The 26,775-nt window shown below is 39.5% G+C and overlaps 1 protein-coding gene across 39 annotated transcripts in view; it reads left to right on the forward strand.

Moving 5' to 3' along the window:
- The window catches only part of SPATS2L (spermatogenesis associated serine rich 2 like), a 173,389-nt gene that overhangs the window by 79,536 nt on the left and 67,078 nt on the right, over positions 1-26,775 (forward strand). For 35 of the 39 annotated variants that reach the window (XM_063791449.1, XM_001170105.7, XM_063791447.1 and 32 more), the window contains one exon: positions 4,068-4,128. In XM_063791449.1, coding sequence (XP_063647519.1) covers positions 4,090-4,128 — 39 coding nt within the window. In that variant the 5' untranslated portion in view covers positions 4,068-4,089. Of the gene's footprint in view, positions 1-4,061; positions 4,129-13,557; positions 13,853-26,775 lie in introns of those variants that run through there. The other 4 variants (XM_054680051.1, XM_016949473.4, XM_054680053.2 and 1 more) reach the window with 4 other exon arrangements.

A 26,775-nucleotide genomic window follows, 5' to 3' on the forward strand; every position in this document is an offset into this window, starting at 1 on the left:
TCAGTCATGTTTGGCAGTGATACACTACCAAGCATGATGACCAAGATGTCAGGGAGAAGGTCTGTTGTCCCCAGACATCTGTTACTCACTGTAGGTCCTAAAAATCACAGCATTAGAGGCTTCTTGGGCTTACCTAGATGTCTGCACCTTAGAGGGCTGAGGCTTCACGTTGCTAAACCCTGGGCCTGTCATGTGAAATCAGGTGAAAATATATTGAAAAGTTCCTTGACTACTTTAAACAATTAAGATTTAGATGAAATTGAGCTGACTGGGCAGATATAGTTCATAGCAGAAAAGAGAATCTCAAAATAGGGACACAGCACTGTTTCATTTTCATAGCAGGGAGGGTCAGCTAAGGAAAGGTAAGGAGCACATGATGTTATGCAGGGGCAAGGTGGGCTTCCGGACATTCTGGAGGGACTAGTGCTGATTGGAGGGTGCAGACACTCAACAAGGACCTTCAGGACACACCGAAAATAACCTCACCTGTCCCACAGTTTCCCCAGTGTTTGTCCTTAGCAGTAGAACCCAATTTGACTATCTAGTCACTTAAACTTATAATTTTTTTTTTTTTAGATGGAGTCTCGCTCTGTCGCCCAGGCTGGAGTGCAGTGGTGCGATCTTGGCTCACTGCAAGCCCTGCCTCCTGGGTTCATGCCATTCTCCTGCCTCAGCCTCCCGAGTAGCTGGGACTACAGGCGCCCGCCACCACGCCCAGCTAATTTTTTTGTATTTTTAGTGGAGACAGGGTTTCACTGTGTTAGCCAGGATGGTCTCGATCTCCTGACCTCGTGATCCGCCCACCTTGGCCTCCCAAAGTGCTGGACCACAGGCGTGAGCCACCGCACCCGGCCAACTTACAATTCTTTAAGGCAAACCAAATTTATGGTCTGTTTAAATTAGAACATTTTAACTAGTTCCGCATTGCCTCTGTTATGCACCAGCTAGCAGAAAGCTGTGATATTAGAAACAGTAAGATTTTATTTTACTGTGATGTGGAGAGGGTATTGGAACCCACCTGGAAGATGAAGCCTGTAGAGGCAGCCTTCCACCTGGGAAAAATAATTGAGAGTAAAATGGGCAAGGAATGGGTCCCTTTAATTATTTTTATCTTATTTTCCCATCTGAGAAAATAGCCCCATTCTACCCTCACAGCCAGCATTTTTCTTCCACAAAAAAATAAAATTATGATTTGAATAAAATTGTAATTAATTTTACTAGCATCATTCCCAAAGAAGAGTCTTCCTTGAGTTAGACTTAAGGTCAAAGAGAAAAAGAATTGCCAAGGAGATGTGAGCGTGTGTGCGTGTATGTTTTCTTACGAATATAGCTTACCATCCAATGTCACCACGTCTTCAGATCTCATAAATTTTCTCTCTTCAATGGAATTCCTCCCTGATTCCTCTGTGGATTATAACATTTCAGCTTTAGAGAATGCTGCACATCCAAATCCTAGACATCAAAGCCCAAATGCAAAAACAAAACAAAAGCTTTTTCTGTTAGATTTCACATATCCGTAATGGCAAAATTAGATGTGTCCAGAAGAATCAGCTGATCTGGTCTAATGAAAGTCATTGTGGCTCACAGATTCATTCTTAATGGCACCAAATTCAGCTGTCACCATTCAGTTCTTCATAGTTCTTAGGTATACCTCTCTCTCTCCTCCCCCTCCATCCCCCTCTCATACACACATTCATATACTATCACACACTGAAAAATTCATGTATATACAATGTATGTTTACATGATGCCGAAACTTTCATTTGAATAAGAAAATCAGCCATCCAGAAGTCTTCCAATATAATGATTGCAGACTGTCTTGCAGGCTTGTAATGACCGACCAAAGGCTTTACTTTCCACCCCTGGCTTGTAAACAAAAACACCTAATTATTTGTTCTTGTACTTCACACATCATTCATGTTCACTATTAGAAATAATCAGAAAAGAATCCTCTTCTTTACAAATGAGTAACTTTCAGGGTCAGGAATAAGTGAAAATAAAATTCGAGTGTTATTTGCCAGCTATTAGGTTGGTACAAAAGTATTTGGGGCCTTAGCCTTACTTTCAATGGCAAAAATCACAATTACTTTTGCACCAACTGACTCTCCTATATGCCAAGTCCAGGGATATAGAACTTACCATTTGGAGGGTGTTTTCAATAGATGGGGCACTTTTATGGAGCATTTGGGAAAGCGCTGCTTTACTGGAAGCAAGTACGCAGGGTCTCTCCTGCTAGCATGTCCAAATGCTTGTGTCAGTGGCAGTATTATTTGGGAACTTATAAAAATAAAATGTTACTGTTTCTAATATTTGATAATTTGTCTCTCTGGATTCCTAGTTGAGAATAATTTGAGTAGTAATAGAGTTAACATTGCGTATTACCAAGCTTTCATCCTAAAATCAGCAATAGATAATGGATCTGAATTTATGCTTTATTTAAGACGTGAGTGTAAAAGAAAATAGTGGGGAAGAATCAGAGAATTTTTGCAAGTTATCCCTAGCATTTGTCTACTCTGGAGGTGGGTACACTCTTTATAAGAAGAGAAAAGGAATATAAGAAAGTGTTTCAGTGGTTCTTGATTGACAAAAAGCATTCAACATGCAAATAAGTGGTATATGTTGATATCTTGGCCTGACTGGCTGCTAATTTCTGAACCAATCTGTTTGTGCATTTAAGTCATTTATTCTCTATTTCAAAAAGATTGAATCTATTAAAGTCTTAAGATCTGTCTTCCATTATAATGGTGAAAGATTTTGACCAGATAAGGGAAAAGAAAACACAACAGCTTGATTTTGGGAACACAGATCTTCTCAGAGGGGGCCACTTTACAAAGAGATTGGACACCAAAGGCAGAAAACCTAAAGATTTTGAAGAAACAGAAGGATTATGGGCAGTTTTAAGGGTCCATTTGAAAATGGAGATTATGAAATTATGGACAATAAAAATTACAATGAAGATACATATGTATCGATCTGGAATGTTGCTCATGATATGTTGGTAAGTGAAAAAACAAATTTAAAACTGTTATATTCTGTTGGAGAGTAAGGCAGGAGAGGTGGCAACTTTAGATATGGTGGTCACCTCCTCTTGGAGGAGGTGATAACTCAAGCTAAGATAAAGACTGCAGAGGACAGGTGCATGGCTCACACCTATAATCCCAGTGCTTTGGGAGGCCGAAGTGGTAGGATCGCTTGAGCCCAGGAGTTTGAGACCAGCCTGGGCAACAAAGTGAGACCCTTGTCTCTACAAAAAATACAAAAATTAGCTGAGTGTGGTGGTGCATACCTGCAGTTCCACCTACTTGGGAGGCTGAGGTGGCAGGATCGCTTGAGTTGAGGAGATGGAGGCTGCAGTGAACTGCGATCACGCCACTGCATTCCAGCCTGGGCAACAGGTAGGTTTTCCTTTAGGTTTGTTTTGAGACAAGCTCAAAAAAAAAGATTTTTGAGACGCCCCCCCCCCCCCCAGAAAAAGACTACAGGAAAGGAACAACCCTGCAAAGATCTGAAATTAGAGCATTCCAGATAGAAAAGCTGAAAAAAAAAAAAAAAAGAAAAGAAGTTGTGGGGTGGATTCTTATGTTTAAACCTGGGATAGTTTTCTCCTGTTTTTTTCCGTAGTGCTTGGTATTGTTATGTACATATAGGAGAGATATATTCAATAAATGTTTGTTAGATTACCTAGGAGCTGATAAAAGCTTTGAGACAGTGAGGACTGTGATGACAACACTTAGTTAAAATAGGTACAATTTCCCTTCTCTCTATTTTTGACCACCTTTCTTTTACATAATAGGAAGAAACACAATTTAGATAAATTCCCATCTGTCTTTGTCGTTTTTCATGTCAATACAGTATGAATAAAAGATTTTACTTTGTTTTCTAGAGTTATTGTAACATGCTTTTAGAACATGTCTAAGTCAGATGCTTAGCTTGAAAGTATTTTTACATTCTAAAATGATATTTATGATTATGACCGAATGAAGTTGTTTACTGTGTTGGAAGAGAGTGTAAAAATAACACATTGAGAAATCAATTTTAAAACTTAATCTTGTTTTCCTTCTTTATAGGGCCTATTCCACTAGAAGCAAGATGGCTGAACTCAATACTCATGTGAATGTCAAGGAAAAGGTAAGATCAAGTTATACGTTGGCTCACAGAAACTCCAAACTAGGTAATGCAGTTCCTAGCAGGTAAAAACTCAATTACAGTGGAGAAAGGGAAAATGGTTTTGGGGGATACGTAGTAAGTTTGCCACAACAGTAAACTGTTCAGCAGAAAGAATCATAAGTAACGTTTACTGAAAGCATGTTAAGCATATGACACTCATTTTTTCATTTACTCTTGACCATCACCCCATAAAGAAGATACTGTTGTTATTTCCATTTTACAGAGGTGGAAGTTGAGAAACAGAGAAGTAATTTGGCTAAGTTAACGTAGCTGGTAAACAGCAGAGCTGGGTTTTGAACCAATGCAGTGTGCCATTCCACAGTTCATACTCTTCACCCCCAGGCTGGGTTACATCTAAGAGCAAGGGTATTATATTACCTCTTCAGAAATGGACTCAGAGAGAGACATCCAGTCTATCACCTGGTGGTCATGCTGGGCAGCCTTTGAAGTTTCTTTCAACGCTGAGAGTTCATGACTCTGAAAATCACCACTTCTCATGATTTGTTGGAGACTGATTCCACTTCAGAGCTCTTTCCAAGTCTATGCTGCGTCCTCCACTGAGGGCCAGAATCCCTCACTTGCCACATATGCTGCCTTGTAATGTTAGCTCTTAAGGATCATAAACCATAGACCATGAAGATAAATTTGTCCAACCCATTTGTCTGACACCATAGGAACTGAGGCCCTAGCACTGGTTTGCTAGTGGTTGTATAGGCAAGTGGGAGAGCCTGGACAGGAGCCCAAGCCACCACAGTGCTGGTGCACCTTCCACAGCATCACCCCATAGCCTTCTCTGGACTGTAAACCATGTGAAGGCAGGAGTTTGTCTTTCATCTCTTTGTATCCTCACCATACCAAAAATACAGAGTGAAGGATGAGAGAAGTGACATTTGTGAAGCCATTACTATTTTTTCTTTCACTTAGCAACAGGGTAATAGACCCAAACACCACTCTAGATGCCTGGGGTATGGCCCTGAACATGTAGATGAAGTTCCTGCTCCCATGGAGCTCACACTTTAGGGCAGGGAAGCAGAGAATAAACACAAGAATATCTAAATGAACACAGTTGTTCCAGGCGGTGATAACAACTGTGGAGAAAACAGCAGGGCAGTGTGATGAAGGCAAGGGGAGGTGGCTCCTCTGTGTGGGGTGGTCAGGGAAGCCCTTTGGAGGAGGTGACATTTGATTGAGATAAAGATGGGGAAATAAACGACCATACAAAGATCTGAGGACAGAGAATTCCAGACAGAGAGAAAAGCAAAGCAGATGCCTAAGGTTGACTAAGTTGAATGTGTTTGATGAGCAGGTGGTCAGTGTGGTCCAGGTGTGGTAGACAAAGGTGATTGGTGATGGGAGATGAAGTCCAAGAATACCACTTAGAATCCTGGCTCTCTACCCAGGTCCGTGGATCTCCAAGGGATCGCGGTTAGAATCCATGGGTCCATGAATGTAGATGAGAACAAATACATTTTTATCTTCACTAACATCTAAATGAAATTTACCGTTTCCTCCAGTCATGAATGTAGGCAAAGGCAAAAAAAAAAAAAAAAAAAAAAAAAAAAGCCAGAGTAGGGCCAGGTGTGGTGGCTCACACCTGTAATCCCAGCACTTTAGGAGGCTGAGACGGGCAGATCGCCTGAGGTCGGGAGTTCAAGACAGCCTGACCAACCTGGAGAAACGCTGTCTCTACTAAAAATACAAAATTATCTAGGTATGGTGCCAGACACACGTAATCCCAGCTACTCAGGAGGCTGAGGCAGGAGATTCGCTTATACCCGGGAGGCAGAGGTTGGGGTGAGCCAAGATCGCGCCACTGCACTCCAGGCTGGGTGACAGAGCAAGACTTTGCCTCAAAAAACAAACAAACAAAAAACCCACAGTAGAGCAGCAGTACCCGTGACTTTCACAATTAAAAATCACAGATATTTTCATATCCAATTACATTTGTTGCAGATATCCTGAAATGGTTGTCCGTCATTACTTCAAACTTACTGTAGTTGAAGAACCCTGTTACTATATAATGTTATTTGATGTGTTAATAGAGAAGTACATATATTACTGTAGCATGTTTGTTTTTTATTAATATTCTAAGTATATTTCAATATAAGTAGTTTCCTTTGTAATCACAGGTAGTTTATTTCATGAATTTTAAAACATTATTTTGAGAAAGACCCCAAAGGCTTCACCAGACTGCCAAAGGAGGTCCATGTACTGAAAGGTTTGGAACCCATAATACTGCCATGTAGGGCATTATTCAGAGAGCAAAAAGAAGCTGTTGGAAGGTTTTAAGCTGGAATATGACTTGATCTTACATGTTTTAAAAATCTCACCTGGCTCCATTAGCGACTGTGCTACATATTTTATAAATCTTCATGTTAAATAACCTTTCTGTTTGATGAGGACACTGAGGCTTGAGGTCAGACTTGTCTTGGTCAAAGTCAAACTCTCAAGAAATGTGGAGGAACAGGGATTCAAACTCAGCTGTGTTTGGTTCTAAAGCCTGTACCCTTTCCACATATTACTGCTTCTCAGGGTTTTCCATCAAAATGACCCCAAGACACAGAAGGACTAATGTGTTACCCCAAGTCTCTGGGCACATGGTCAAAACTAACTTCTGACAACATACAATTTCCTTGGAGTATTATTACATGTTGTCTTAAAAATCGATGCAGAATTTTTATCCATTGTATTTAATAATATATTCCACACATTATTTCAGTATAAAACCACTGTAACTTTGTGATACTTATTATGAAATATATATGCCATTCCTAAAATCCTTGGTATCTTCAAAATGATAAGTGTCTTTTTGTATGCTGATGAGCTGATCTTTGGCTGAGGGCTCTTGGATATCATCCAATAGGGGCTGGTTGCCCAGGGAACCAACCAGGTGATTAGAGGGTTGGAATTTTCAGTCCTACCCACCAAACTGGCAGGAGGAGAGAGGAGCTGACGTTTAAGTTGATCACCAGTGGCCAATGATGTAAGCAGTCATGCCTATGTAACGAAGCCTCTGGAAAAACCCAAAAGGACTGAGCTAAATACTTGGAGGTTTGGGGTGGTGAACCCAGAGAGGGCATATTAGCTTTGAACCCCTTTCCACATACCTTGCCCTGTGCATCTCTTCTCTCTTGTGTTCATCAGTAACCTTAATAATATCCTTTGTAATAAATGAGTAAATGTGTTCCCTGAGTTCTGTGAGCCACTCTAGCAAATTATAGACAGTCCCTTATTTATGGTGGTTTGATTTAAGATTTTTTGATTTTATGATGTTCCAAAAGCCATAGGTATTCAGTACACTCCTGATATTTTTTACTGTTTTTTTTCCCCAAATATTTTGGTTCTGTGGTTGGTTGAATCCACAGATATGGAACCTGTGGACATGGACGGCCAATTGTACTTGTGCTGGTATCTGAAGTGGGGGGTGGTCTTGTGGAACTGAGCTCTCAATCTGTGGGATCTGATGCTATCTCCAGGTAGACAGTGTCAGAATTAACACTGGGAGAACTAAGTGGGAGAACACCCAGCTGATGTCTGCTGAAGAATCCACTGCTGAACGATTACTTGGTGGAGAGAAGTCCCCCACACATTTGGGTGACCAGAGGTCCCCAGAAGTATTCTGCATTGTGAGAGCATAGTAGGAGAAGCGGAGTTTGTTTTTTCCTATATCTTTACAAACTTATTGGCCATTGAGTAAAAAATAGCAGCAAGATGTCCCTTTTATGTCATGGCTTCTTCATATAATGTCTGAACTCACAGTCATATATTCAAGTGAGAATATGTATTCCCCAATTTGAGAAGCTGGGTTGGGCGCCATGGTGCTGATCGAGGATCGGCAGCCCCTTTCCTAATATCTGTTGAGATAGAACAGCTCCTAAAGTTGGACCATGGAAAGGAAAAGCACTTTAAAGAATCAGACTCATAGCAATTGATCCCTGCAAAACATGGCTGGTGGACAGACCAATATGGTAGGCACAGCAGCCGACATTAGAGTGTCTTATTCAAAACAGAGGTGGCATCATGCCAATGAGGGAAAATAGGCTGATCTGTTAGCACACAGATCACAGAGGTTCAGTGTGAATGCTCCATGCATAGGCTTAAGAGCCACAGTCATCCCACTCCTCATGAGCAGTGTCAGATGTCCACCTGACAATTAACAGTAGTGTTTTCCCACTGCATTTCCGTAACTTATCAAAATGTTGGCACTATTTTGAAAGAGGGTGATGACAATGGAAGTAGTGCTTCTCTAACTTATTTAGTGAATTCCATCTTCCCATGTCAAAAGGTTAATAGATTTCTCAACTCAATAAAATAAATCATAATAAACAACTGAAAATTCTGAACGTTTATAATTTGACATTGATTTATTTTAGTATACTTACTGTCTTTAGTTATTAGCTTTTATGGCCTAAAAATTTTTATGATTAGTTTGTTTCTCAATCTGTCACACAGAGCAATGACATTTTAATTCTCAAAATTAAGAATAACAACTGTTATGTCTTAGATTACAAGCTTGTAGAGATCAGATAAAACATCTATTTAGTGTTGGTGATGCAGTATCTAGTCGAGCACTGTGGGAAATTAATTACTTCATAAGAAGTGTTGGAATCAAATGAGTTCATCAGCTGTCTCTAGTGGGTCCTCTATTGGATGAATTCGAGTAGGTGCTTTGGTGAGGAAATGATTCCTGCCTTCATGCAGCTTTTAGTCCAAAGAAGCAGGTAGCTAATGATTTCAGGTTTAATATTCAAGACAACTGAAACTTAAAATTGACAATCATTTTAACTGTTTCATTTTAAAATATCTCTACCTTGTTGGATTATAATGATAAGGATTTAAATTGAAAATATGGTTGTAATCAGAGTCTGGTCTCTTCGGCATAACATACATCCCCTGCATGAGTGGACCCCGTCCGCCTTTTACACCCTTATCCACTGCCGCATCTCCACGCATCTCTCATTCGCCACCCTGACCTTGAATGTGTCTGCCTCCTTTGCAAAGGCTGTTTCCTCTGTCTGGGATGTCCTCCTCAGGGACTCAACTCTCTTCTTTCTCCTACCCTGCCTGAATGATTCGCCCTTCCTCTGTCATTCACCTTGTACTTCTGTGGGCTTCTCTGCATTCTCCACTGCAGCTGTTATTCCACGGAGTGTAATTGTTAGTTGTGGCTCTGTCTCCCCATGTGAGACTGTGCTTCTTGGAGGCAGAGAATGGGTCTTACTATTGCTATTCTTGGGTTTGATACATAGTTGACCCCCAGATAGAGTTAGATAAATGAATGAATAATGAATGAATGAACACACCTGCTTGAATTGTTAAGTTCTTTAGAGACTTCATTTCCCATTTACGATGTTTTGCAAAATCTCAAGTCTTCTTGAAAAATGAAATGTAGGTTAATGGAAATGTCATCTCATTTTAGTACTCTTTTTGCTATTAAATAAAGCATATTTTAAATTGCTTCTAAAAACAGAAACTTGGGTTACTTACGTTGACCACCTGTGGTTCTTCAGAAAAGTAGTATGTTTACATAATCATCAAATACAGGTGGTCTCAGGTAGGCTTCACAATACCAAATGAGGTCCTTTGCTGAGTAACCGGTCATATCCTGCTGCATGAAATAAAAAAATAAAGGGAGAAAAAAATTCCCCAAATGTCACTCTGTCAAGGTGAGCTATCAGAACAAAATCTTTGGGCTAATCTGATCTTATATTTAGGGCATACTCATTTTTTAATAGCTTCTTTTCTAAATAATGTATTTTTAAAGAAATTGAATACTAGAAATTTATAGATGATTTCAGTGTAGAGCTTAATAGTCACTGTTAGATTATTTCTGTGTAAAATATGTGGGTACCAAGGTAAATTAGATATATAAATGTTTAAATAATTTTAACTGAATAAGAAAGGATTATTAGAACTGGTATAGACAAAATAGAAATTTTAGTCAGATATTTTTAATGCATTCCCATAAATCAGTTTAAATAGAATACAATTCAGCAGTAAAACTTGGTGATGGAAAGTAAAGAGGGTCTTTGTAAATGGGGTTAATAGTTGCAAAGTGTCCAATTATGCACTGATAACTAATTCCAATGAGTGACCTCTAAGCCACTTTAGAGGACCCAGTACACTTGGGAAGTGATCTCCAACAAGGTAAGGCTGTGGAAAGAGTGTGGAGTTTGGAGACAGAAGTCAGAGATTATTAGTTGAGCACCCTGAAATAAGCCACTTAACTTTTCTGGGCCTCAATTTCCTAATCTGTAAATTGGACATGATAATAAAATCTGCCTCACAAAGTCATCAAGTACAATAATAAATGTAGAGCTGCTTTATGAGCTCTTAACGATATAAACTAGAAAGAATCTGGGGGAGCCTATCTGTTTATTTCACAATTAAAAAATGGAAAAAGAGCTCTAGTTAATTAACATTTTTGTTTGAGGCCTGGCACGGTGGCTCACACCTGCACTTTGGGAGGCCAAGGCAGGCAGATCACCTGAGGTTAGGAGATCGAGACCAGCCTGGCCAACATGGCGAAACCCCGTCTCTACTAAAAATACAAAAATTAGCTGGGAGTGGTGGTGGACACCTATAATCCCAACTCCTTGGGAGGCTGAGGCAGGAGAATCTCTTGAACCCAGGGAGCAGATGTTGCAGTGAGCGGAGAGCATGCTACTTCACTCCAGCCTGGGCGAAAGAGTGAGACTCGATCTGGAAAAAAAAAAAAAAAAAATATATATATATATATATATATATATATATATGTTCCCATAGAACCAAGATTGGAAAGAAAAAGTAAAAAGACCAAATGAGAAAAAGAACATAAAAGCGAACTTGACTTTTTCAAACATTTATAGCTATTGCTGAGCCTACAAAAAATAAGTGAGACTAGACAATATGATGATATGGAAATAGGGAACAGCTCAGTCTATAATGTCATCGCTGAGCTGCGCCACTCACTGTGAATAGCTTTTAGAACTGTTACAGTTATAGAGGTAAATTGGTTTATAAACAATAATTGTATAGAATCATTCAAATAAAAAACAAGGAATAGTAAAAAGGAGAAAAGTCTCTTGTCCAGAGAGGTGACATATTCAATGTCTCTGCAGATGATGGAGATAATAGAAGGTGTTCATGTCTGTGTGTCGTGGTGTCTGTCCCCAACGGATGAGCAGATTTTAAATTATTGTTGAATAAATATATACTATTTTATTATTTTTTCTTGTAACTCTCTTGATCTGCATTTTACAGAGTAGTGACGTATAGTTCAAATCTTTATGTGGGGTGGAGTATGGTCAGAAAAATCCAAGCATTTGATTAGAGAGAGTACAGAAGAAACCCATCATTATGCATCTTTAAAACATTAACTCCATTTAATAGATAACTCGCTTCATGGGATTTGAGACAAGTTTTAATGCTAAGTAGTTGTTTTGAAAGTGCAAACCATGGAAGCTTTGGGGAAAAATTTGCAGGAGTGTAGAAGTCAATTTAGTCCAACCCTTGGATTCAAACAAGAACACAAGCCACACAGCTTTCAGATTTCACCATGAAACAAGTTCTTGTCATCATTTTCTCATAGGAAAGGGTCATTAAATTTCCCATTAACAGAAAGGAGAAACATTGACAATAGTTGTTGCCTAATGCTTATGTACAGAACTGCTGTTACTGTTGCTTGGCAACTAGAAGAGATTTGACAAGGAGTCTAAAGGAACTGAATGAATAAATGGAAATGTCAGCATCAGTTTCAGGGGATAAGAAGAAATTTACTATTGTAGGATTAGCATCGCATTGCTTTTTCCAGGCTACATGATCGGAATTCACAGTGTTTCTCTCCTGCTTCTCCTGCCTCTCCACCCCCACTCCTTCCAGTCTTTCCTGGTAGCCCCTGTGCACTGCAACTGAGAGGTATATATAAGATAGATGGTTAATGCTAAAGAATACAAGAGCATGTCGAAAATGAAACCCTTTGGCAGCAGGAAGAAGTAACTTCTATTCACAATCCCTTGGGATTTATAGGTAGTTTACCAACATTCTAGTTATTTCTCACCATGATCCTTCGTATTAAATTATTCAGTTTTTACGGAGAAGAAAATGACAATGTTGGAAGGCTGTAACAATGGTTCCTTCTCTCCTAACCTTGTACACTGGAAATCTGTTCGGATAGATTAGACAGACAGGTAGACAGACAAACAGATAGATGCATAAACTCAGACCTTAAAATTGTTATTGTTTGTATTATTATTAAAACCACATTTTCTCTGTAAATCATTGCTCCTTAACTTGATTATAAGCTCCTAGTGGACTTTTGATTTATTTGTGTACTTATCCTACAGTAATAATTATTATATAATAATAATATCATAGACTTTGTGCCCCCCAAATATTGGCTAATTAATCAGTGTTAAATAATTTAGCCACTATTGTCTAATGGTAATTCTCAACTCATAGGGAGGAAGAAGGAAGTGGGACATGCTTCCTGGGTCTAGGGCAAGTATTAGAATGTCAGTGGGGGAAAAGATAGGTATAATTAGAAAAAAAAACCCACATATTTGTTTTCTTTTGAGTCATCCAAGAGACAGATGCCAAGATGAGATGGGATTAAAAGAGATGGGGAAGAGGGTAGGCAGCCAGAGCAGGCAGGGAGAGGCTTTAGACTTCCATGCAAATCTGATAGCTTGAAAGAAGAGGGAGAAGAAAGGAAAATCGAGCAGAGAATGTCTCAAACTTACAATGCAGTATTGAATTTCGGCAGGCTGATGAGGAGTGTTTAGGCCAACGTTGCCCACTGGGGTAATGTTCAGAAATGAGCTTTCACGAGTCCCCAGCCTCCTCAGCTGTTAACTAGCAACCTCCTGGGGGGAGTGTGGCTGGGGTGCAAATGCACTGGGGGACCCAGAGGAGTGGCAGCTAGGCTGTCAGTCAACTGTGTTGATTTCCGTAGCTGCCACAATACCTCAGAGTGTAACAAAATACATATGTATATATTTAAAAAGGAAATTGGAATACCTATTTTGGAATTCAACTATATGAGAAAAGCTTGAGATTTTTATGTTTATTGAAAAGAATAAATTAAAAGTTTGGGAGCCATCATTCTAAAGTAAATAGTAAATTAAAATGCAAACTCTAGAATTTCCCATCCTTTAGCAAACCAAGTCATACTGTCACTAGTATGGGAAGTCTTCTCAACTTCTAGGGTGAACAATGATTCAGTAATCTTATTCTCCATTAAAAGTATACTTTGTTTCAAACCACATTATAAAGTAACAAAGGGACATCATTATACTGAAAAACTGTCCTTTGTGTACAATGTGTATACATTGTATTTATTCTCTTGGCTTCAATGTTTTAATCTGCCAAACGATGGGAGTTCATGTAGATGAACTCCAAAATCCTTTGCAGCTCTATCATTGGATGAACCTGTGGTCTTTCCCACCTCCTACGCACTGGCACCGTGAAAGACCAAAAGGGAGACTGTGCTGCGGATCAGAGAACATGGGCACCAACCTGAGTCCTGATACAAACTGGATGCCTCAGGTTGAACTTAGCACGTAACCTCTCAGTACGTCAGTTTCTTATAAAATAACGGAACCTGATCGAACCATCTTAAAGGTCCATGTGTGGTTCACTGGCATAACATTTCTGATGCCCTCCTGTCTTAGGGATGCTTCGGAACTCTGCTTCTCAATCCTTGAAGGTAATTATCAAAAATATATTGAAATGATGATTTAGGATCAATTATATAACTTAATGTTTTTCTTTCTTTTTAAAAACATTATGCTAAGCACATTTAACATGAAATTTACCCTCTTATTGTGTTTTTAAATGTACAATACAATATTGTTAGCCATAGGGACAGTGCCTCTAGAGCTTACTCATCTTGCATAACTGAAATTTCATACCCATTGAACAGCAGTTCTCCATTTCCTCCTCCTTCCAGGCCCTGGAAACCACCATCCTACTCCCTGCTTCTATGAGTTTGACTATTTTACATGCTTCATATGAGGGGAGTCGTGTAGTATTTGTCCTGTGCTGGGCTGATTCCACTTAGCATAGCATCCTCAAGATTCATCAGTGTTGTCATGTTGTTGCACATTGCAGAGTTTCCTTTTGTAAGGCTAAATAATATTCCACTGTGTATATATACCACATTCTTTATCCACTCATCTTCCGATGGACAATTGTAGTTTTTAAAATTTTTAGTGGCTCAAATTGTAATTTCAGGAATTTGGCAAATGCTGACTAGTTTTAATTCTTTTTTACTGCCTTTAGAGGAAAAGCAAACAAATAAACTCATAAAATCATTGGGAAAACAAGATCTGGCCAATCAGATGATAATTTTGACTGGTGTTCAAATCATCATGCTCTTTTTTAATTGATCAAACCTGTTAAAATGAAAAATGATACGTAGGTGAACAAATAAACTCCCCTCAAAGAGAGAGAATGTGCTTCTAGTTTCCATGGTGTTTAAATCATCGGCTTCCTCTACACCACAGTGAAGAAATATCCAAGGTTAATATAATTTAGAGATTAACCCAACTCCCTTATTCTGGTATTGACTAAAAAATAATTAACTCCTTTATTCTGGTATTGATTAAAGGGTAATAGTGACTTATACCTTTATGGTACTCTTTATCTGAAAAGTTCTGTGAATGAGCAGGAAAAAAAAATCCCTCAGGGAGAGTGAATGTCAATAATTACCATTTCCCCCTCCAAGTGGAGACTTTAAATTGCAAAGAAAATGAGAAGAAAGATTTTAGTGAATATTCTAAGTTAGAAGCAGAAGATTAAAGTGTCTTAGTATTCTACTCTGATTAAAATACCAAAAACAAAATGCCAAAAACAAAATGCCTTGAATGAAGATAACATTTTTTTGTCCTCAGTAATAAATTAAAGTATAGAATTCATCAGTGATAGTGGCTAGACAGAATATTTACCTAAGTCCTAATACCATGTAGGTATAACCAGCTGGCTGAAAACAGACCTCCAATGGACTCAAGGACTCAGTGTACCCTAAAATTATGTGCAAGTCTAACTGGTAGTTCTGGGAAAATATGAGAAGAATCAAGAGCAATTATAGAAAACATGTAGGTATATACTGAATATACGCTAACTAAATGGATGAAATGAGATATGTATTAAGCTCATTGCTTGTTTAAACGTAGATCAAAGAGACTGTTGCTAACAATGATTTGAGAGTTATATGTATATATTTAAACTTCCCAGTGTCAGATTAAAAATCAAAATTCTGATATAAAAAGTTGATCATGGACTAAATTTAAAGATTTAAAATACTTTAGTTCATTTTAATTTTACTTTTTTGTGTGTGGGAGACTGAAGTTTTATTATTACTCAAATCAGTCTCCAATTTTACTATTTTTTTTAGATAGGAGAGAAGTCCATTTGAATATCTCTTACTCTATAAGTCATCAGCTCATTTCTAGGAATTAAAGAAGTTGTATTTAACAGAAACTATCAATTTTCATTTAGTATTATTGTAACTGTTAAATAAATTTGCTTTTTTTCCAAATGTTCAGTGACTTGACAAAGTATAGACGAAGAATTGGTAAAAAGAAATCTGGGTTGTTGATTTCATTATCTTTAACTATTTGAAGCCAACTGTATTTTTCAAAGAGACAACAATAGTATCTTCCCCCATTAAAAGATGGAGCCTGCCTCTCCCCTTAAAACTGGGCAGACTTTTGTAGCTGGTTGATCAGTATAGTAGGAAGGAAAAGACTTCCAAAGCCAGGTGATTCTGCTACTTCTTCACCAGGTGGGATATTGCAGTGGCTCTCTGGGCTGCCATGTAAACAGTCTGACTGTTCCACCATGCTTCAAGGAAGTCCAGACTAGCCCATCAACACAGACCACTTGGAGAAACCTTGAGACTGCACAAGGAGAGAGAGGCTCAGACACACCCCATCTGCAGCAGCATCCCTCCCCCCCCATCATCCATCTCCATGAGAGACCCTGAGGCAGACTGCTCCACCAAATTCCTCCCTAATTCCTAAGCCACAGAAATAGTGAAAAATAGATTGTTGTTCTGAGCCACAAAATTTTGGACACTTGTTATGCAGCAGTGAATACCTGGGATACCCTCTTACAGAGAGAGAGAGTGCCCTCTCGAAGAGTTTTGCTTTACAGAAAGTAAAACTGTTCTAAACTAGAACTGGTATTTTTGAAATTATAATATTACATAAATAATGGAAAGGGGTGGGTGCGTAGTGAGTACACTCAGGTAAATGAGTTGACAGGTGAGCAGTTATACTTAAAAAGAGATCTATCCTGTGCCACCTTCTCTCCTTTGCCTCATCCACTGTCCCTTACCTATCTATGACTTTCATGATTTCTCACTCATGGTTCTCAATTCTGGATGGATATTAGAGTCCCTGGGAAATTTTTTTTTTAAGGAATGCCAAGTCCCAGATTTGATATCTGGAGTGGGGCTCAGGTTTAGCTATGTTTTGAAAATTCACCAAGTAATTCCAGTTTGCAGCCAGGGTTGAGACTCAATTTGATGCTGATGGTGCCAAAATCTCTATCCCTGGCTCAGTTCTTTTCTGGAGCTCCAGATTTACAGATTCAGCTGCCTCTTAGATATCTGGACATGGATGTCTCACAGGCTCCCAAAAGAGTAAAGCTACCACCACTGGTCCCTTCTCAGGAAATGACCCCACCAGCCACATAGACAATCAAGCCAGAAACCAAGGAATCACCCATGTGCCTTCATCTTCCCCATTCCCTGCATCTAGTTAAATGCAAATCAATTGCTTCCTCCCAAGAAATTTGTGAGTCTTTTTCTACACTGCCCCATCTTGGTCCATTTTCTCTCCCCTGGACAGTATTAGAATCCTAACAGGAATCCATTTGATCTCCTCCAACACATTCACAAAGAAACTGGAATGACCTTTAATATACAAGCATCATGTTCCTCCCCTGAGTAAAGCTCTTCAATGGCTTGCCCTTAGAATAAGCCTCAAAATTATAAGTCTTCCAGGGCCTTGCCCACTTTTGCTTCGTGCCTTTCTTCTCCAGCATCACCCACAGTCCCCCTCCTTTTCATACTTAATGCTCCAGCAATCTTTGACCTTCATTCCTTTGAGCATGTTCTTCCAGTCACTCAGTCCTATCTCTTCATAGACGTTGTGCCCTCTTCCTGGAATGTTCCACCTTCCCTCCCATTCCCCTGGCCTAACTATAGTGCTACTAACCCATCATTCTCGGTTTAAGCTAACTTCAGTCCTTGGAGGGGGCTTCCCTTACTCTCTAGACTAGGACAGGTCCCCTGTTATAGATGCCAGAGCATCCTTACTGCTTCTTCTATAACATTCATCAAACATTTGCCTTCCTAGACTATAAACCCCAATGCATCTGTCACTGCTGCAGTCCAGCTTCTGAGTCTGTGCATTGTGACTGACTGAAGAAATGAATGAACAAGTATTAAAAGATTAATTTCAACTTTGAGGGAAGTTTTTATGGTAATACTCTAGCCTCTGTACTTGGCCATGGCCTACACAAAATTCAAATAACAAATCTAAGATATAGAGGATGTCAACTGATTTTTAAAATGATACAAAATTGGAAGGAATGGCTGAAACATTCCTGTTTATCATGGGGCAAAATGCAAGGTTCTAAAACATAACAGTTGGCTGGAGTGATATGTCAGAACTTACATATTGAAATTTAAGAAAGATGAATATAAAATCCTACCTTTGTGTTCTAGTCATTGCACAAGTAAAGGCCAGGGGACACTTGTCTCAAACTCAATGGAAGGAGAGTTAGTAGCAAGTAACCTGCATTTGACCTAGTGATTAATTAATGTGGCTCCTAAAATTGCTGATGCCACCTTAGACTCCCTTAATGGATAAACGGGGCCCAACCAAGGCAGGTGCAGGTCTCACAGTCCTCTGCTCTAATCCAACCACTTCTGGAGCAATGTGCTTCTCTTATAGCAACATATTTTAACAGGATATGCTCAGGTGAGCTTGATCAGATAGTAAAAACTTAGGAAGCACAGCTTATGAAAAATTGCAGAAGAGCACGTTTACTCTATAAAGATGGAATTGTGGAGAACACTTTAATTCTTTTTAAAAGCAAAGGGCTGGACTGCAGAAAAGGGGTTATACTTACACACCAGCAAGCAGCACTGGGACCACATACTGGCAATGTCTAACATCCCTTCTCTGAGCATGTCCTTATCATTGACCTCTCTCATCTTCTAATTCTCTTTAACATCTGTTCTTTCTTGTCCCTTAGCCTTTCTCTAGTCTTCCAATTCATCCTCCCCCTTCATAGACCACAGATGCCTTCATCAGACACCTTAGTGATACTCAGCCCCTATGTTTCTGAGCCCTAAAATCTACCACTACATTTCTTACAGTTCAGTTTGTAACTATGGATGATTGCTTTGCTCCTGCTTCTGGCTTGTTGAGAATTGCTGGGGAAAGCCATGCCGATCGGCACCGTAACAGATCTGTGCAGTCCAGCACCATGGACCCACAGGCCTGCTCAGCATTCCGTCATTCATCAAGGTCATTTCCTATCTCATTTCCATAAGGGCAGCTCTAAACCTTTCTCCACTTTTTAAGCCCCAAAGCGAATTCTAAAACTCTCACGCAGAGGAATGGTTTCCATAAATTTTCCCCTTCACAATCTGAAATTTTTATTATGTCTTCACTCTCACTTCTCCTTTTCTCCTTTCTCTGAATTCTTAGAAAAACAGAAGAACCTCCCTTCCATTCCACATGGGTTTTGATGACGTTTCTCTTATTTCCAGTGGAAGCTTGTTTCATAATTTATCTCCTCTCTTCCCCTCTTCTAATTCTTTCTCACTGCCATCTCCTTCCCTCTATCAGTGAACACGCTCAGCACTTTGGGGAGATTAATTGTGCAATGACTGTTTTAAGACAGATTGGAGAGAGGAGAAACCAAGCCAGAGAATCCCATTAGGAGGCCTTTTCCAGAGTCCAGGTGAAAGATAGGGGAACCTGTCTGGGTTAATGAAAGAAAGAATAGAGAGCAGGTAAGATTCAGAGAGAATGTTGTTACCAGAATAATGTGCTAGTTATTTATGACTTTGCCTTATTTTCCTTACTCTTTTGTCAGCTCGTTGGATGCAAAGATTGTGTGAGATTCATTTCACTTTCCCTCACAAAATGTGGCTTGAATGAGTGAATGGCTAGAATTCCCCCAAACCTTTGTGGAGAGGGTTGCCATCTGGAAGGTATATTTTTTTAAAAGGTAATAGTTGGTGGGATAGGGAAAGACATCTCCTTATAAGGATGGAGGAAGAGAAGTGTAGGCCTTTGTTTCTCAAAGTGTGGTCCATTGCATTCATTTCCAGTTGCTGCTGTAACAAACTGCCACAACTTCAGCAGCTTAAAACAACACACATTGATTATCTTCTAGTTTTGGAGGTCAGAAGTCCGAATGGGTCTCATTGGGCTGAACTCAAGGCACTGGTTCTGGAGCCCTGGGGAGAATACTCTTCCTTGCATTTTCTAGCTGTTAGAAGCTGCCTGCATTCCTTGGTTCGTGGCCCCCTTTCATCTTCAAACCCGGAGAGGCTGGCCAAGCCTTTCTCTCATTGCATCACTGTCCCATTGACTCTCTTCCATCTCCATTAAATTATAAGGACCCTTGTGATTATACTGGACCCACTGAGATAATCCGGGATGATCTCCCCATTTGAAGGTCAGCTAATTAGCAACCTCAATTCCATCTGCAAATTCAGTTTGCCATGTAACCTAACATGTTAACAGGTTCCAGGGGATAAGGCCATGGACGTCTTTGAGGGGCCATTATTCTGCCCACCACATCCCTGGACAAGCAGCATTTACATCAGCTGGGAGCTGATTAGAAATGTAGAATTCAGGACCCACCCCAAGCCTCTGAATCAGAATCTTCATCCCAATCAGATCCCCAGGTGATCAGAATATATTTTAAAGTTTGAGAAGCCACAACTAGAATGTTTCTAAGATCCTCTGCACTTTTACTTCCCATAATTCTATAAAAACTGCATTTTTTTCCATCTTCAAATCTGCATTATTCTTTCTCTTCCTGGTTTCCTGCCAAAAAAAAAAAAAAGTTAGTTTTGATTTGTACCCCTGGTGTTAATTCCCCAAAAGTCAGCCAAGTAGAACATGACAGCACCTCATGCATATTTTTTGCTGGCAGGAAGTAGATGTTAGAAAAGGCAATTAAATTATGGAATTATCCATGATGCAAAGGTACTGGTCTGCAAAGAGTATTTTCTTCCCCAAGAAAATTCATAGGAAAACTACCTCCATTACTGTGTAGATAATATTAGTGGCCCAGCAAGTGAAGCAAAGCATACACAGATGAGCTGTTTTTAAGGCATCTCTGAATGGCTCAGCATTTGAGAAATGTGACCAAAGCTGATTATAAAACTCCTTTCAAAGTTGCAGGAACGGCAAACCCATAAATAACTCCAGTTCCCATTGGTGTGAGGAGGAGGTTGCTGGCTGCTTGATTGCTGTCCTTATCGTAGGGGATAAGGTTAAGCTCACCTCCAAGATTGCAAGCTTCTCAAGGAAAGAGCCAGCCATATGCTCTGCCTGGCACCCAGGAGGCACTCCATACATTTTGGGCTTGAATCCATTAAGCTTTTTAATGGTGTGTAATACTTAATTCTTAATTAGAGATGCACTTAAAAATGGATAAATAAAACTAGAATATGTCAGTAACCATCTTACTAGACTCCCTGCTTCCTTTTACTCATTCAGTCAGTCATCCATTTTACAAACATTTATGAATCATCTACTGAATGCCACCCATTGTTCTAGACCCTGTGGATATAAAGATATGCTCCCTGTCAGTAGAGCAGGAAGTCACATAAGTAAATAATGGTGGCAATGTCAATGCTGGAAGAAGTGTGTGAGCAAAGGTCTCAGGCCTCTCTTCTCCCAGCTGTCATGTACATTCTAATGGGACTTATGTTTAAAATCTTCCTTTTCTCACCTTTGCCAATCGGGATTATTTAGCTTTATTATTTTTATTTCCAGCCCCGGCTATTAATGTTGCCTCCAGGCACACCATACTTGCTCTAGAAAATGAAACCCTCTCAAACTAGCACAAGTTTAAAAAAAAAAAAAAGAGGTTATTATTATAAAGGTCTGGCAGCGTCTCATGAGACTTCAGGAAAAGTTAAAGGAGCAGGAAGGAGAGAAAGTGAGGCAGTTGCAAGTCCAGCCTCTCTTCATCTGCTCTCCAGCTTCTCTCCCTTTGTGTTGAATAGCTCAGACCTTCAAGGCAGAGGGTCTAATTGTTTCACTTTGTCTTTTCTAGCCAGGCCACTTCCTGACCACTGTAATTCATTGTCACTGTGTTCTGATTGCTTCCTTCATAGCACTCACTTAGCACAAGTTGCAGTGATATATTTTAATTTCTGTGTTTATATCCGTTTCCCTCTCTAGTTTTGGCAGTGACCATATCTGTTTTGTTACTGCTGTATCCAGCCTCTAGTGCAGTGCCTGATCATAGTAGACATTTAGTAAATAATTAAATGAAAGAAGAAGAGGGGGATAAAACCATGTTAACCACCCTAAAGATAGACTTTCTCATTGTACCAGTTACACCATAGAGAAGGGAAAAGTGGGGACAGAGTCTTCGGTCCACTGACCCCTTAGCAAGTCTGTGGAGGTAGGAGGTTCTCTAAGAAGAAGGGTAGACAAGGTAGTCTCCCCCAAATACGTCTTGACCAACATTCAAGCCACATGGTCTTTCCACTTCAAAGCCACACCTGGAGGGACCCCTTAATGCAAATGCTCCCACTTTTTTCTTTTTAAAATCTATTGAGTAGCTAATATATGCCAAATTCTATATGAAACACTTTACAGGCATCATCCCTTTCCATTTTTACATAGGCTCTAGAAGATAATATCCTCATTTTACAGCTACAGAACCAAGTTTCAAAAATTTAAGTGGTTCACCCAAGGTCATAGAGCTAGCATGTAGCAGAGCCAAGATTAGAACATAGGTCTGTCTAACTCCAGCGCTCCTTCCATGACATTTGGCTCTCTATAAAGTACTCACCCTTACTCAGCAAAGTTAATTCCTTCTCTGTAGCACCAGTACCCTGTTCATAAGGACAGTACAACACTTACTACCTACTTTTATTGTAGACATTTCTGGCTCCACTGCTAAACTGTGCCTCCTTACAGCAGAACTGTATCTAGTTTTTCTTTGTATCCTCAGCTCCTGTCATTTAATGGGGGCTCAACCAATGTCTGTCTGCTAAGCTGAGCCTTGGAAGGATAGACAGGCAGTTACTGTGCTTTTTCATATTTTTAAAACTCCACAAAATACCATGAGTACCTTATTCTATAGAATTAAAATTGTAAGAATGTACAAATCTCATAAATATTCCTCCAGTCTCTGTTATTGAAATTTAAAGAACATATATATGTTCTCCCTACCCATATTATGCTTAATGACATCAATCAAGTGAGACCTGCCCACTGTTATCATGAGTGGTAGATGCAGAGTGCTGGGATGGTCCACACAAGATGGTGGAGTCTTCCTTTGACTCAGAGCAGCCACCTGGTGTACCTATAAGTTGGCATTCTCTCACTCAACAAATATGTATTAAATACCTACTACATGCACCGTATTAGTCGCTTGTGAATGGGCATGGTGATTATCCAAAAATGGCCGAGATGAGGATTCTGCCCTCACGTTGCCTACCATCTGGGAGACACGACACACACACAAATACTGGAGCTATAAAGGAAAAGGGGCTAAGACACTTGCTGACCAAGGGCTACAGGAGTTGAGGCAAAGGTGACCTCTGGCAGGGGGTATGGAGAAGGATTTCATGGAACACATGGCATTTCACCTGGAATGTGCAATTCAGACATATCTTGGAAAAGCCCAGCCTGGGGGTGGGGGTTCAAAACTGGGCATGGGGAGCTTGTCTGTGAAGGGGTAAAGTCAGAGACATTTAGAAAGCAAGTTGGAGCCCAATTGTTGTTGGCGTTGAATGCCAGGTTGCAGATAATGAACTTTATTCTTAAGTTCTTAAGGAAGAGGGTAAAATGGTCACGAATATACTCCAGGAAGAGCAGCTGCCTGGGACTGAATTGCAGGGGAGAGACTGGAAGCAGAGAGAACAGTTATTTTATGTTTATTTGATAATGCCGGGTCTTTGCTGATCACACAGCTGTGTGGGTGGATTGAAAACTTTGGTCAGAGCCACTTTGGAAACTCAGACATAGTTTAAGTGACTCATCAGGAAGCCAAGAATAATTTCTAAGGGTCATCACAGACAGGCTCAAAAGATGCACAGTATGAATGAGGAAATCTGTTAACGGCTCTTAACCAGACAGCTCAGGTGCAGAGAAGGTAAGTTAGTTTGGGAAACTGAAACCAAACAACGTCCATGAAAGTCACACTGCCTCACTGCCCAGTTAGTGCAAGCAAAAGGCCAGCAGGGCGGGCCTGAGGCGCCATGGGGCAGAGCCTGCGGAGTCAGATAGGGAAACCCCAGAGAGAGGAGAGGATCATGACTAAAACGCTCAAGAGGTGGCACCAAAACATCATGCTGTTTCTAGATAGCACATGGACTTTGCCAAACCAGAGTGAAATTAGCAGAAGCAAAATACGGGAACATAATTTTGGGAAGGTAAAGCAGTTGCTAAATGAACCGCTAACTAGCCATCTTGACTGTCACCCAACAGCGGCCGCCTGGTGGGACCACTTTGTTTATGGCATGAGAGTCCTTTAGCGAGGCAGTCAAGTGCAGCTTCAAACAGTGGCTTAGGTGTTAGCCTGGGCTGTGGCAATGAAGTAAAAGGCTGTGTGAAGCTGAGCCAGAAACAGCCTCTGCAAAACAGCCGCTGCGGGCTTGAATTTTATGAGTTCTCCGTATGCAAACTACTATTAGTCACGCATTGATTGATCCATTCCTTCCAGGAGCATCCGTCCTCAGAAGCTTGGTTTCCAACTGCAAAGGCAAGCCTTTCAGCACAACCTCACTATAACTCTTCCTTGGTCATCCATGCCTTATATTTAAAGCTCTGCATAATGAGGGCTTTTTTTTTTTAGATTAAAATGCTTAAACCCTTTTTGATACCACTGAATTACGAGGAGTGACACAGTGAGGTTCCTTTATTTTTATGTGCACATGTGAGTTCACACAATTTCTCCATCTTTCTCAAAGACATTTCCATAGGAAAATAAACATAGTGAATTTATAAATAACAGGCTGAGAAACAATGCCGCTGTCTCCACATTCGCCAAGCCAGGTGATTAAAGCAGAAACAGAGGTTGGCCCAGAAATTTACTAGAATTCAACATTACTATGTAATATCCAAGTATAAGCAGAAACTGTTTTTTTCCCCTTTTTCTGTAAAACTTGGAATACCTGTCCTAATTAAATGTCTTCCTCCAGGAATTGTATCTGATATTCAGTTAGATTTGATATCAAAACTCAGTTATTGACAATTTTCTAAGGATACAGTCAGTGCTAGGATATACAAAATGACAAGGATAGAAAATGTTTTCTGTGCACATCTTACCATGTGTTTTTTTCTTTTGAAGAAGGTTAGGCAAGAGTAGTATAAACATCTAAAAAGGAAGTATCTCCACAAGTAGTGGCTTATTTTGTGTTTTGCCTTAACATAATACAACATTGTGTTTTGCAGGGGAGAGACTGGAGGCAGAGAAAGCCATTATTTTATGTTTATTCCATAATTCTGGGTCTTTGCAGTTCACACAGCTGTGTAGGTGGATTGAAAACCTTTGTCTAATATAACTATAATGTACTTAGTATAACTAATATTATATTAATTATATTATTTAGGTATGCCTGATGTAGTAATAATGATGGTGATTATTAAGAAATTTTATGTAATAGGAACTAAGCCATAGTGGCTTGAAATAAATGCTAGATTTAAAAGAGCTATATTGGAAGGGTAACATAATCTTTAGGTATAATTCCAGTGCACTGGTAACAATGAGGCAAATAATGTGTATTGTTGAACACATTCTGTTAATGACCTTCCTGGGCTGGATGGAGGGATTTTTTTGTGTTTTTTTTCCTCCCCATCTTAGCCTCTCTCAAAAACAAAACAAAACAAAACAACAAAAAAAAAAAACCCAGCTCATCAAAAGGATAGTTGAGGGATGCTCACAGGATCAAAATCCTTTGCACAGCCTTGTAGGCCCTGTACGATCTGGTCCCTGCCCAGTTCTGGCTTCCTCTTGTACTCTAGAAGCCTACCCTCTGCCTCCCTCCCTAATCACGTCCAACTCCTCCCTTCTCATCCATGCCTTGCTCCTCACTCATGCTGTTCCCTATGCCCAAAATGCTTTTCCCCTTCCCCTCCCACCCATCTCTTCTCACTCATCCTCCATCCAGGTCTCAGTGGATAAAGTCATATAAGTCAAGTCTCCCTGTCATATGATTTTATACCACTTAGGAATGTATAAGCATATATTTGTGCAATCGTTTGGTCAATGTGTAAATCCTCCTCTAGTCTCTAAGTTCCAGGAAGTTTGATTGCTTGTCAGATAATAGGTGTTCAAAAAATACTCACAGAATTGGATTTTTAAAGATGACACAGAGAAGAAGTGAGAAAGAACTTAGATTTGAAGACGTTAATTTGTTTTAATGGATGCTAGAAAAACTAAGAACAATGAAATGTAAGAATAGAAAATCAATTTGTATGTGTGTGACTCACACACATACATATATATATACATATATATATACATATATATATATAATATTAGAGTCCTCAGTAAAACTCAAATATTTAGCATTTATAAAATGTCAAGATTCAAAACCAGCTTTCTAATCTATAGTGTCAGCACCTTTACAAGTCATATACCCACCCATGGCTTGTGCTGGGTGGGTACATGACAGTAGCTTGTGCTGTTGTCTCATTACAACCTAAATACTCTTACATGCAGATCTGTATGGAATAGGTGATCTGTTTTCTAACATAATCAGGAAATAGGCCATCTTGTTCAATGAAATGTTCTGGTCAATAGCATCACATTACACATACCATACCCATTTAATCCATATTCTGTGAATCCAATTATACTAAACTGCATTTAACTCTAAAACCCACTGGTCATAATTTAAATGCTGATGAAAACATTTGAAGACCGTACAGTGCTTTAATGATCACTTACCTTTGCACCATGCAGTACTCTAGTATTTCTCAGTAGCAGCTGCAGTAATCCCTGTGATAGAAAACTGGGTGAACCAGGTTTTACTAAAATCAATAGAACATTCTGTAGTTATTGCAAGTACTGTGAGATAAAGGTCAATTAATTCTAATAGGCAAGAAGAAAGAATATATGCTAAATTTGACTAGGAAATGCATATATGTCATTAAACGTTGAATATAAACTTTAACCTATTGAAATCCTTAGTGGATATATGTATTTACTTTTACTATTTTCAATGTTTGATTTTCAGAAGTGTGTTCACAAACATTTTTTGGACTATAGCTAAGATTACCATTTCAAAAATACAATGCTCCACATTTTTGTATCTTTAAACATTAATGGAATTTCACAGCACACTTCTGTTGACCCTCAAGATGACTGTTTCCACTGTGCAGATAGAGAAGCTGAGGCATGAGG

Source organism: Pan troglodytes, chromosome 13, assembly GCF_028858775.2.
Source record: "Pan troglodytes isolate AG18354 chromosome 13, NHGRI_mPanTro3-v2.0_pri, whole genome shotgun sequence".
Taxonomy (NCBI): Eukaryota; Metazoa; Chordata; class Mammalia; order Primates; family Hominidae; genus Pan; species Pan troglodytes.